The sequence below is a fragment of the Mastomys coucha genome, unplaced genomic scaffold (assembly GCF_008632895.1).
Source record: "Mastomys coucha isolate ucsf_1 unplaced genomic scaffold, UCSF_Mcou_1 pScaffold8, whole genome shotgun sequence".
Taxonomy (NCBI): domain Eukaryota; kingdom Metazoa; phylum Chordata; class Mammalia; order Rodentia; family Muridae; genus Mastomys; species Mastomys coucha.
In genome coordinates, this window is record NW_022196914.1 from 21,436,091 (window position 1) to 21,449,691 (window position 13,601).

General features: G+C 45.5%; 1 protein-coding gene across 5 annotated transcripts in view; it reads left to right on the top strand.

Annotated features, from left to right (window-relative positions):
* Nucleotides 1-13,601, top strand: part of Retreg1 (reticulophagy regulator 1) — a 141,806-nt gene that overhangs the window by 53,646 nt on the left and 74,559 nt on the right. For 3 of the 5 annotated variants that reach the window (XM_031360630.1, XM_031360632.1, XM_031360634.1), the window contains one exon: nucleotides 3,026-3,056. The exons of 1 other annotated variant lie outside the window; for it this stretch is intronic. In XM_031360630.1, coding sequence (XP_031216490.1) covers nucleotides 3,026-3,056 — 31 coding nt within the window. Of the gene's footprint in view, nucleotides 1-3,025; nucleotides 3,057-12,173; nucleotides 12,304-12,402; nucleotides 12,443-13,601 lie in introns of those variants that run through there. One more of the 5 variants, XM_031360633.1, reaches the window with a different exon arrangement.

Consider the following 13,601-nt stretch of genomic DNA (forward strand, 5'->3'; position numbering starts at 1 on the left):
ATCCACCTGCCTCTGCCTCCCAAGTGCTGGGATTAAAGGTGTGCGCCACCACGCCCGGCTTCCCCTTTTCTTTATGAAGCAACATTCACAGATATGCAGCCTGCTTTGGTGACAAAGCCACTTCATCATGTAACAGAAGAGAACCCATTCTTTTTGGGGCAAGGCTACTTATCAGCAACAGTTTCTAATGAGGATGCAGACATGCCGGCCTCTGCAGCAGGCCCTTCTTTCTCTCCAGGTTTTCATTGAATGATGTTCTGAACACAGCATTTCTGTGCATGAGAAAAGGAAGAAGGGAAAGATGGGCCTCCTCCTTCTGCTCCTCCCAGGCACTGGGCGGAGAAACCCCAGGGCCTTCTTTGTCCCTCTTTACAGAGTCTTCTAGGACAAAGGCCCAATTGAGCCCCGTGACTAGTCTGCTGGAGATGGATGGCAGCAGGGTTTCCAGCCCAGCACGGTGCTGGCTGCTCCTCTCAGGGAGACATAGACTTCATTGCAAGCTATAGCTAGAAGCAGCTGTGGGATCTCTGAGATCCTGCCTCTGCTCAGTACAGCAGCCAGTAAAGCCCTGGTCAGCAGAGCTTTCTGGGACCTGCTGCCCCTTTCCCTCTCTGAGCTGCCCATTTCCCCCATTCTTGGCTACAGATATGAACATTGCTGGTCATGAGTTTAATTGTTTCCTACCCCCCTCCAGTGTATTTTTTTATTTATTTTTTTTAACTATACATTCCCTCATTTTAAGTGCACATCCCTTTGAACTGTGTGCATGTGACTGAATAGTTAATTGTGGAGTGTTTCATCTTAGGAGATGGGAACTCTATACTCTATACCCACTGAGAGGCAAGCAAAGCCCACATCACCACCGCTGCCTCCTCCTCCTTTGTCTCCTTCTCTTTCCTCTCTGCTCCCACCCTCATCGTCCTCCCTGACACACCCTTCACGTGAAACAAACGGAGAAATGGAAGCAGAGATACAATATCGTGCGCGTTAGCTTTTCTCTGTGCATCATGTGGGTACCCAGGCCCATATCTGTAGACCCAAGAAGTGTGCACCCCTCCATTACTGATCATGCCTGTGCACCTCTGCATCACTGTTCACACACAGACTCTGAGTCTGTCTTCTATAGCATGAACACTTTCTCCCGTGTCCTCAAACTTGTCTGTGACCACCTTGTCCTTTATTCCCATTGTAAATGGACCAGCACCAGCCATCTCCACATCAAGCTCTAAGAGCTTCAGGGACTACCTGTGAGGAAAGAGGGCCCAGTCGGTGTCCCCATCTCTGCCCACAGCCACATGGCGGGGGAGGGGAGTAATTCTGTAACCACTGTGTCTTCCTGTCTTCCTCTTGTGAAATCCATACTATCTATTGATGCCACAGCACAGCAGTCCCTTGATTATTGACATTAGACCTAGTTCGGGTTGGGCCCACGGTCTCTCGTCCTTCATACACTCTCTCTTTATGTGATTCTGCCTTGACTTAAGTATGTGATAGGCACTTGTCTGAGCTCAGGCCTTGGAAGCTTGTCAAAGTATTTACCTGCAAAGCCCCAGAGTCGGTGCGCTCTGCTCACTCTCTCTGTCTCTGCCCCTGTGGAATCAACTGTTAGTTTACTTGTTCCCTACCAAGTCCTTTGCTAGTTGTGCTGGCTTTGACCCCATCTTTGTCAGACTTCCTCCTCCTACACAATCCCTACCAAATCTGTACTCAGTGGTGGTGGCAATTTCACTGTTTCTTGGCTCTCTTGTTCCTCCACTGTAATCATTTCTCCAATTCTTAACAATAAGATAGGCAGCTCACACTAGTGTCCCTTGTCTTCAGGTTGGTTCCATAGTTGTTGGAGAAACACTGAGGACTCAAGTTAGACTACTGTGAGGTGAGGGTAGACGGCTGATTTTATCCATACTTGTAACTCCAGTTGAGTCCACGTTACTGCTCACAGCTACCTGGATTAAGTTGAATTCACTTTATGTGCTCTTTGACTCTAGAAGGTTTGAGGTATGCTGGGAGGTACAGGAAACACAGTTGTTTCAGCATCCGAATGGGAGCAGAGGTCTAGTACCCTACCATGACTTGAAGAATGATTCATACCTGTGCTTATGCAACCAAGACAATGAAGGAAACCAGGTCAATTGCATGATTCTAATTGTCCGAAGAATTGGAAGCCAAGAATTTTGTGCAACTTTTTCCTAGCAGTAAATGTTAAGAATTTGATATGGGACGTTCACCTGATAGAGGATATTCAAGAACACACAAGGCAATACCTTTGATATTTGGTTCAATAGAAAGTACAAAAAGAATGTTTTATAATTGTTTCATATTGAGCTTCCTTAAATCTAGAGCTAGAAATATATAATCAAGACTTGGTCCAATAAAGATAATCCCTGGAGTTTTGACAAGCAAATCAATCAATCAATCAATCATTCTATCTATCCATCCGTCTACTTACTTCTCTATCTACTACCTATCTTCTATCTATCTGTCTGTCTATCTATCTATCTATCTATCTGTCTGTCTGTCTGTCTGTCTGTCTGTCTGTCTGTCTATCATCTATCTTCACATTTATCAGCAATTTTTTTCTGTTGATTTCCTTGGAGCTTAGATATAAGTTTAAAATATCTGAAGACTGCACCATGCCCACCCCCCCTTCAGTACCGTTACTGTTACTCCTACTTGAGCAGTCATGATTCTGTACTTTCTGAAGTATGATGGGTTTCACCTCTTGTCAGATTTCATACTGGTATTCTTTGACAGCACTTTTTCGTAAGTGGACATGTTTTCTTCCCACCAGATAGGAACTGTTCTAGAGTGACTGTCCTGCCTTTATGATATGTACTCAAGGATTTTGTAGACTATCACCTGCATCCTTCCTGGTAATGGACACAGGCACTGTATGGATTGAAAACGTCTAACACTCAAGAGACCTGAGCATTCTGCTTGCAGAAGCGTGGGGCATTTCTAAGATGGCAAATGCTCCTGGAGAGTGACAGCTTGCTTAAGTTTCACATTTTACTTCCTATTGCAGGTGCCCAGTTGTGGAGAAGCCTCAGTGAAAGGTAGGGAATTTAACCTTCAACAATGTGGCTTATGGATGGGTTGGATGGGTGACTTGAGTTGCAGAGGTATATTGCTGAATTCATGTTTTAGCAACAGGGACCTAAGTCTCTATAGTGATTTTCAAGAGTGTGCAAAGTGAAGCTGAAGCTGAGGACAAGATGGGGAAGTCACTCGCGGGATGAATGCATTTCTTGGAGTGGCTGGGCAGCAGATTTATGAATCACTTTCGTGAGGATGCAGCAAGGAGGGAGGGGGTGCCTTTCTGTTTGATGTCTTTTCTCAGATTCAGTTTTGGAGTGTGAGTGACAGTTGTTACAGTGGACAAATGGGAGTGACAGCAAGTTAGAATGTTCCAGAAGGGCTGGCCATGATGTCACTTCAGAGGGCTTGAGAGAGGCAGAGAGGAAAAGGAGGGACAAAGGCCTCAGATACTGACCAACCACTTGGCCTTTGTCTCACTAGGGCTACATCTGCTCCTTGACCATCATCTGCCCTTCAGAGAGGTGGATGTTTCCAAGTGGAAGAAGGAAGAGTTAGGGCAACAAGGAAAGGCATAGTTTGCTTCACCCGCTGTGCACAGGAGACGAAAAAGATGGAGGAAGTTTAAGGATTAATATTCCAGTGACGTTAGTGCTTGTAGGAACTGATTTTACTTTTGTAAGAATGGATTTGGCCATATGCATTTGTGTTACTTAAGAAAGGATGGTGGGAATACCTGACGTATACTAAAGTAGGCGTCAGAAAATGAACACACAAAGTGAGGAACAAGATAAACAGTGCCACGAAACTCCCACGAAGAAACAAGGCTCTCCATTCCCCACCTGCTGAACTGAAGCAGTTGCACTGCACACGCTGCAGCTGATGAAGCAGCCTGCACTGTGCACACTGCAGTTGGTGAACACAGCCAAAACGTCCTTTCTTGTCTCAGTCCACACTCTGCGTAGGACTTAGCTGCTGTGTCATGCCATTTTCCAGCTCCAGGGCTCCATTCAGCCACCTAACCTAACTGTATCTTGTGTCCTCTGAGCAGCTCTGGGCTGCAATAGCTTTTTTTGTTTGTTTGTTTTTGTTTTGCTTTGTTTTCTGGAGACAGGGTTTCTCTGTGTAGCCCTGGCTGTCCTGGAACTCACTCTGTAGACCAGGCTGGCCTCGAACTCAGAAATCCACTTGCCTCTGCCTCCCAAATACTGGGATTAAAGGCGTGCGCCACCACTGCCCGGCTCTGAAATAGCTTTTTCCCAGTTCATGTTGATTTTAACAACTGTGAGGAGTGCTGTAGGTGAGTGGTAACATTTGTCTCTACTCTACCTTCGCGTCTGTTCTCACAGTAACAGGGCTTAGTGCTTGCTTCTGGGAAGTGGACTGTAAAGGAGCAGCATAGGTGCCATAGAGCTTGTGCACAGGTGTAAGCTATGAAACTTAAGGAAGGACAGAGAACATGCTGTCTCCAGGCAGCCTGGATAATGGAAGTGACATTGAAGGGTGGTTTATGCCATTTCATAAATGGCATGATTTATGCCTGTTGATGTCACCCTGGACTCCTGGCTTGGGACTGACTCCAAGTTAGCTTTCCTTTAGAGACTGACTGTCTTGGGAAGCTGGGTGGTCAGAAGGCTGCTGATGAACACAGTCAGAGAAGGGATCTGAGTTCCCAAAATAGTGTTCTTGAGGCATTCAGGTGACTCCATGCACATGCCTGCCATGGAGGGGTCTTGGGTTGGCTTCACACTGGACCGTATTACATGGCTGTCTTAGTCAGGGTTTCTATTCCTGCACAAACATCATGACCAAGAAGCAAGTTGGGGAGGAAAGGGTTTATTTGGCTTACTTCCACATTGCTGTTGATCACCAGAGGAAGTCAGGACTGGAACTCAAGCAGGTCAGGAAACAGGAGCTGATGCAGAGGCCATGGAGGGATGTTCTTTACTGGCTTGCTTCCCCTGGCTTGCTCATCCTGCTTTTATAGAACCCAAGACCTCCAGCCCAGGGATGGCACCACCCACAAGGTCCCCTACCCCCTTGATCACTAATTGAGAAAATGTCCCACAGCTGGATCTCATGGAGGCATTTCCCCAATTGAAGCTCCCTTCTCTCTGATAACTCCAGCCTGTGTCAAGTTGGCACACAACACCAGCCAGTACACTGGCTAATGCTTTCTGAGCTTTCCATACATTGGGAAAAATATGGAGGCTTACTTTCTCACTGTGGTGCCTGCAAGATTAGACCAAGTGAGTTCACATCATTTCAAAGGATTAAAAAGCAAGCAGACAGATCTTTGTGCTCTTTGATACAGAGGTCTCAGATTCAAGCATGCTCGGAGCAGTCTGTAGTTCTCTTGCTCTGGTTTGGAAAGTTTCCATCCAAACTCACGTGTCAGTTCGCAGTGCCTAAGTTATGAGGCCAACCTATGTTCAGCTACAGAGGAATGGATCTAGAAGATATATGTGTGTGTGTACATATATATACATATATATGTACATATATATGATATTACTGTTTGCGGCCATAAAGGACTGTTTGCAGGAAAATGGACATAACTGGAAATAATCACATTAAGTAAATCAGGCCAGTTTCCAAAGGAAACTGTCACATGTTGTTGCTCATTTGTGGTTTCTAAATTTTATGCAGTTACCTAAAACCATGCATACATAAAACAGAAGTGGAAGTGAGACTGTCTAGGGCAACAGAGGGAGAAACAGGAAGGGGCTGAGCATTTGGCCGGAAATATGTTCACTGTACAAGACATACTTGTATGAAAAAATTATAATGTAATTAAATGAAAACCCGAAAGAAAATCTGCATGCCAGAAATGTAATCTCCCGAACAATAGTGGTCATTTCGCGTTCTTTTAGTGCTGCAGAGTGGGAAGGGGAAGGGGGAAGGGCGTAGGTCTCGAGGACTCCGCCTCATGGGTGGATTGACTCAGCTATAGAGGGGGTTGCAGTGGGGAGCTGCAGCTCTTGCTTACTGTAGGGTGCCTCGTCCCAGCAAGAAGGCCTGCATCACATACGGGACATCTGTGTTTCTCCACTGGAGTTTCCAGTGATGGGAATTTCTAATATTTCTGTTGGAGTTTCCTAGGTGACAACTTGGCATGTGTGGTCCATGGTTCTCAGCCATCTGTCTGTCCTGGGGTAATGCTTATGTCTTCAACAGTGAAAAAAAATTAAGAAAGACAACAGCTTACAGGTTAAATACGTGATGATGGGCAGATCAGTGGGGGTAGAGTGGGCACTCTGTGCTCATGGGAGCTGTGTGCCAGTAGGGTCTTCTTCAGTCCAAGTTCATGGATTCTAATGCTAACCCTGTGCTCTCACCCTCCTCCTCGGCAGTGGCTGGACATTGTCCCCCCACTGTCCTTTGGTGCAACAGCTGACACACTCAGGTTGCTCAGCAAGGGTTAGTCTTCCCTTTTCCAGTGTCTGCTTTCAGCGTGGGCTTGGCCTCAGCATGAGCCTGGCTTCCTGCCTATGAACCTTTCTTCTGTTGGTAAAGCATTGGACATCTCTCACGGAGGTGGTGGCGGCGCACGTGTACAATACTGCAGACGTTTAAGGACTATTTGCAGACTCTGCAAGTGTTTGCATTGCAGCAGGTCATAATGCCAAAGCCGGGCTCTGATTTTCAGTGGCATCGATAGTGACTGGGAACTTTAACTCTGATGCTGCAACTTGTCGGTATAGGTACGCAGAACAGTCATTTATGCAAATGTGATTCTAGGTGAGCAAGCTCTGAGAACGGCTCATTTTTCACCAGTTTGTCTGACAACAGGACCTCTGCAAACTGTGTGCAAGATTTATACAGAGGTTGCTGTCAGCTGTACTGAATTAATGTAATTCTTTTTAAAATTTAATTTATTTTTTTTACTTGTTCACATTACAGCCCACTCACTAGTCCCCTCCCGATTAAATCTTTGCATATATATATATATATATATATATATATATATATATATATATATGGTTATTATATATATATGGTTATTTAATAGTTTATTCATTATAACCCAAATTAAGGGGCTAGGTTTTCTGCATCAGAATCACTCTATTGTTCACTATCGATTTATTTAAGGTTTATTTCATTGGCATTAAAGTTGTAGAAATCGAGGCTGATAGAGCACTGGGGGACTTTCGACAGATCTTCTGGGACATTCAGAAGCTTCTAGCAGAGACTGTCTGTAGGAGGCAGTGCTGGCCCTTGGATTCAGCTGCCGGCGGGCGGTGCACCATCCTGACTTACCTTGAGGCAGAGCGGGGGTCAGCCCAGCCAGCGGGGGTCAGCGGGAGTCCTGGCGTGTTGCCCCTGTGTGGCCAGATCCACATCACTCTCCTTGTTCTTGGCTTCGCATGCCTTCACCGTTTCTCACGCGCTCAGAGCAGCAGCATGGGCACTGACGTTTGGCATTGGCATGCAATGTTCTTTTGTTCCAGTGGCTTCCAGATGATTCCCACCGAAATTGCTTTTGCTTCTCTGTTCTTTGAGGGACAGGGAGAGAATCTTTGACCATGAAGGCCAAGCTGTGGTGTCCACCCCAGTTCCCAAGCCTGCAATGAGTCAGAGCACTTCAGGCTGATGGCTCGGATATTAAATTTTGAGGATATTATTCCTCTTAAAAAAGGAAAATTCACCTAGTGGCTCTATTTTTTTTTGTTTGTTTGTTTGTTTGTTTTTTTAACTCTCTCATTACGGATGGTTGTGAGCCACCATGTGGTTCCTGGGATTTGAACTCCTGACCTTTGGAAGAGCAATCGGTGCTCTTAATCACTGAGCCATCTCACCAGCCCAACAAATGGCATATAGTTTAAAAAATGTTTTTTTGGTTTATTTGGTGTGTGTGTGTGTGTGTGTGTGTGTGTGTGTATGTTGCAAGGAAATGAATCCATGGCTTTTTGCATGCTAAGCAAGTGTTATAGTACTGAGCAACATCCCCAGCAATGACAGGTTCTTTGAGAATGTCCATGAGTTGAAAGGAGTGTCTTCTGGTGAAAGATAAATTTGGTTGAGTTAAATGAACAAGGGTTTTCTTTCTCTGAAAATAAAGTCACTGAGCTCAAAATCTGCTGGATGCTTGCATAAGCCTATTTTGGCTAATGATACCCGAGCAAGCCTGGAAGCTGAGCTCCAGAAACTTGAAAGTCTGTCTTCTGCCAAAATGAGAACTCCAATAGGCCTTTTATGCCTTTTTAAAAAATAACAGTTGAGCACAATTCGGTAGTTATCTATTGTTCAGTGGGACTCAAAGCCGCTTTCTTCCTCTCCTGACAAAAGAAGAAGCCTATTCATAAACAGAACAAATCCTCACAAGGGTTGCTGGGCTGGGTCTCCAGGCCATGCACAGGGCCTCCCAACATTCCAGCCAACTCGGCTATGTTGTTCAAGTTGTACTTAGCTGTTGAGACCCATCAAAGCCAACTACAAAATGGAGCTCAGTTGTGAAGTCATTCTGGAGGAAATGACGTGGATAAGAAGGCTTGTTAGCTCTCACCATGGGTTGTATACTTACATAAAAATTATTTGTGAGCCTTTTAAAGTGTCCCATGCTAGATGTTAAGACCCGTATTCTTTGTGGTGGAGACTGAGAGACTGGAGGAAGTACCAGGCCAGACCAGAAGTCAGACTCCCTAGAGATGGAGGGATGTTTGTGCAGTGGCAATGAATATGTTTTTTTAAAAATTATTAAAAATAAAACTCAAGATATTAAAGATAAAATGAAAGGCGGGGATATAGCTCAGTTGGTAAGTGTCTGTCTAATATGCATGAAGCCCTACTGTAAAACACATTCTCCTTGGCAAGGTTCGTTTGGTCAGGTTCAGTTCAGAGATGGGATAGCTTCCAATTTTTTTAAGCAATGCCCGGCTTTCCATAGTGCACCCAGGTAGGCTTCTCCTGGTGTCCCTTAGCCATGGCCTAGAGACCTCCTACTGTGAAATTCCTTTGTTATTATATCCGAGATCTGGAATAAACCTTTGGGCTCATTCTTTCCTCTGCTTATTAGTTATAAAACCTCTTCTGGCATACAGGTTTCTAGAGTGAGAAACCAAGCCCCAAACCTTAAACTAAGGCTGGTGCTTTCTAAAACTAGAAGATTCCAGGGTTTTCAACATCTTTTTTTTTTTTATTGGCAATCTACCCTAGTCTGCTTTGTTTTAGATATGCCCTGTGTATTGCAGAATATTTAGCAACAACCTTCCCCTCAAAGTGACAACCAATAATGTCTGTAGATATTGCCGTGTCTCCTTGAGGTCAGCCGCCGCCCATGGGAATGCAGGACAAACACCCTCGCACCTCATAAACCCAGTGTGGTGGCACATGTCTGTAACCCCAAACCTAGGGTGGTAAAAGCAAGAGAATCAGAAGTTCAAGGTTACCCTGGGCTCCATAGCATGCTGGAGGCCAGCCTGGGACATAAGAATACTCTCTCTATAAAATATCACAGTCGTGCTTCTGGAGCTAGCTGTGGGTCACTTACGGTTTTATCCTATGGAAAGTTCCATCATGTGCATAAAGCACCACCTTTAAATCCCATCTATTTGCACTGCTCATAGTTTCCACGAGTCTCTGAGCTTACTATATTCCAGTGCAAAAGTTTGAAAGGCAAAGAGGAAAGCCTGGTGCACATGTGAGCATCTGCTGAAGTCAGGAAGCTACATCTGTTGTGTTTAAAAAAAAAAAGAAAAAAGAAACCAGGGATATGTTTACTAGAGTGAGGTATGGTGCATGCATGCGTGTGTGTGTGTGTGTGTGTGTGTGTGTGTGTGTGCAGGAGTGTGTGGGGTTGCCTCTGTGGGCCCATGCTGAGGTATTCCTTCCCCTTGAGGGACCAGCCACACAACGAGTATAATATAGAATAGAGTTTATTTAGGGCATAGGAAGGGGAGTTGAGTGAGGGGGTAGTAGAGACAGAGAAAAGCGGGGGGTGGGGAGAGAGGGTGAGGGAGAGGGAGGGGGGAGAGAGAGAGGAGTAGAGGCACCAGCTATGAGCACATAGAGAAGGGGGGAATGGGGAGAGAAGAGACAGAGGGGGAAGAGGGGAAGAGAGTCAGGTGTACCTGGCTGTTGCCAGGTAACTGTGGGGCGGAGCCTAGGAGAAATGCTAACAGCACCCATGGAAGGGTGTGTGAAATTGGCACCTGTTTCTGAGCCCAGACTGATCATTTCGAACCATTCCAAGCCTTCTGGAAAGTTTTCCTTAGGGCTTAGTAAGTCGTGTGCTCTACGGTGATTTTCTGCTTGTGGCCACTAGAGGGAGTGTAGGAGGCGGGACCTCTCAGTCCTGGGAAGCTGAGAAACAACCCCACTGCAAGGAAGATGAAGCTATCCACTCCAAAGCCGGGTTAACAACCTAAGCATTTGGGCAAGACCCAAACATTCGTGCTTCCCAGTTACAAGAGGAAAATCCAGTTAAAACCTGTCTATACTTAGGATACATATTTGCATGTGTATGCAATGTCGAGAAGAGTAAAAAAATAAATAACATAGACCAAGAGAAGCAATAGAAAGTGTGAAGAAGCACTTGCCTGTGGAGAGTAAGGCAGACTGGGCGAGGACACCCACAAATGAGCGGCACAGACTCGGGACAAACGGCTGTAACACTTAGTCTTAAAAGCTAAGGGTTTGGGAGGGCGGAAGAACTCAGAGGCACTTTATGCTTTGGGACTTTTTGCAACATTTTCTACTCACTGTCTGTTGTTGCTCTAGAAAGTTTTTCCCCTCTCCCATATCTTGCTCCTGAATCAAAACACACAGACATTTTCTTCTCCTTCCTGGTCCAGAATCCTATATAGAGTCACATCACAAACCCCGGAAAATAGCTTCATTTTTAAGTGTGGAAGGAGGATAAGTTGGTGATCCTTTGATTCGGGTATAAAGTAACCATTTCAAGTTCCAGGCAAAGGTCCCTGTTTGTTAGAAAAATATGTGAGTGCTATGGGGGTGCTTCCAGAACCTTGATGCACTTAGAATAGGCTTTGCAATGCTACTGCCCCACCGTGTCCACATTCCAATCCCTCTCTGTGACTGTCACCTTGTATGCCAAGAAGCACTTTGCAGACATGGGGTATAGATATTTTCTGGATTATGCACATGGACCCAGGGTCACCACAGGGCTCTTTCTAGAGCAAGACAGGATTGGGTTGGACAGGAGGTGACGGAAGGAAGTCCAGGAAAGCAAGCAGGTCCAAGGAGCTGGACAATTTGGGTCACTGCCTCTGGAAGGGAGATGGCTAACACAGGCCACAACTCCAAGACTATGCTTGGGAGAAGCTTCAAGGCACAAGCCTGTGGCAGTTTGTTGCAGCAACCATAGGAAACTAATGAAATATTCTGTCTTAGTCAGGGTGTCTATTCCTGCATAAACAAGAAGCAATTTGGGGAGGAAAGGGTTTATTCAGCTTCAGAGTCCATTGCTGTTCATCACCAAAAGAAGTCAGGACTGGAACTCAAGCAGGTCAGAAAGCAGGAGCTTATGCAGAGGCCATGGAGGCATGTTACTTACTGGCTTGCTTCCCCTGGCTTGCTCAGCTTGCTTTCTTATAGAACCCAAGACTTCCAGCCCAGGGATGGCACCACCCACAAGGGGCCCTCCCACCCTTGATCACTAATTGAAAAAATGCCTTACAGCTGGATTTCATGGAGGCATTTCCTCAAGGGAGGCTCCTTTCTGTGATAACTCCAGCTTGTGTCAAGTTGACACACAAAACCAGCCAGTCCGTATTCATTATGATGTGAAAGAACCAGTCTTTACTGGAAATTGTCAAGGGCAAATTGATCAGGTCTATCTAGGAAAGCAATACAGTTTTACCTGGTCAGTGGGGTGGTCACGTCCTGCCATAGTTTGACCCAATTTGTCCAAGAGCAGTATCCTGAAGTAGGAGTGTCAGGGTTGGTGGGACAGAAAGACAGAATGCCAGCCAAGAATGTGCCTAGGAAGAGGCACAAAGGTAAAAGGAGGATGGAAAGGGGAACCAGTGTGGTCAGGAGGGTCCGGAGTCACATTGCAATGCTATGCCGGAACCCCGAGTGGGGCACGGCTTGGAGGCAGCAGCATCTGTGTCCTGAGAGACAGCAGGAAAGCATTGGGGTGTGGAAAGACATCGGGGACCTGAGTGACTAGCTCTCTGTGGGTTTCGTTTATGTGTCAGGTCCGGGAGGAGGCTGTTAGGACTGAAAACAAATCCAGGCAGGTGCTTAAAGATGAGAAGAAGGCTGAGGTCGGTGGTATGAGCTGCATTCTGGGAAATGAGGATGGTGAGTGAATGGGCGGAAACTAACCTGTGACCTGGCGAGTGAATGGGCGGGGTCTAGCCAGTGACCAGGAGAAAACCCAGGCTTTCTGTTTGGTTCCAGAAAGTTCCATTACCCTCAGAGGGAACCTCAGAACTGTCAGGTAATTGTTCACATCTCCTCCTCCCCTAACCTCCCAACCCCCGCCTGTAGCGAGCTCTAGACAACCACAGTCAGCTAGTTCTTTATACATCTGCCTCTGGATATTCGTTTAAAGAGCCACGTGCCCTTCACGAATTGCATATTGCTTCTTTTGTGCAATCAGTTCAGTATTCACCCGTAATATAACGGTTACCACACTTGACTCCTCTTCACTGCAGAGTAACCGTCCGCTGCCTGGACAGACCACAGTTTGCTCTGCTATCACTAATTTGATGGTCTTTTTGGTTATTTCCATTTTTTGTCTAGGGAGGAGTTTAACTTTCAGTAGTTTGATTTTGTTCTCAAAACAGAGAGCTATGATCATGTGAATAAAGGACAGGTGAATGTGTGTTATATTATGTGTTATAATATGTATACATATATATAATGTATATATAGTGTTATATATAATGTGTCTGTCTGTCTATCTACCTACCTACCTACCTACCTACCTACCTACCTACCTGCACTAGTCAGGGTTCTCTAGAGTCACAGAATTTATGGTAGTCTCTATGTAGTAAAGGAATTTGTTGATGACTTACAGTCTGTAGTCCAACTCCTAACAAAGGTCAGCTGCAGCTGTGAATGGAAGTCCAAGGATCCAGCAGTTGCTCAGTCCCACAAGGCAAGCAGGTGAAGCAGAGAGAGCTTTCCTTCTTCCAATGTCCTTATATAGGTCTCCAGCAAAAGGTGTGGCCCAGATTAAAGGTGTGTGCCACCACACCTTTAATCTCAGATGACCTTGAACTCGTAGAACTTCCTATCTTAATCTTCTGGGATTCATTGCCACTATGCCTCAAGATCTGCATGCCAAGCTTCAGGTAGGAAACTTGTATCTCTCAGCCTCCAGATTAGGGCCACAGGTGAGCCTTCTAATTCTGGATTGTAATTCATTTCAGATAGAGTCAAGTTGACAACCAGGAAGAGCCACTACAATCCACCCCTTGTCAACTTGACAGAAATAATATCTCATGTCTACATGAAACAATAACAAGATCATGAATACGCCTAACATGATATAACTATTCCTTGTACAATCGCAAACGCATTTGGAAATTTACAATGGGGCAATGTCTCTTGGGAACATTCTTTTAGTGTCTCAACTTAAATACCAATTGATG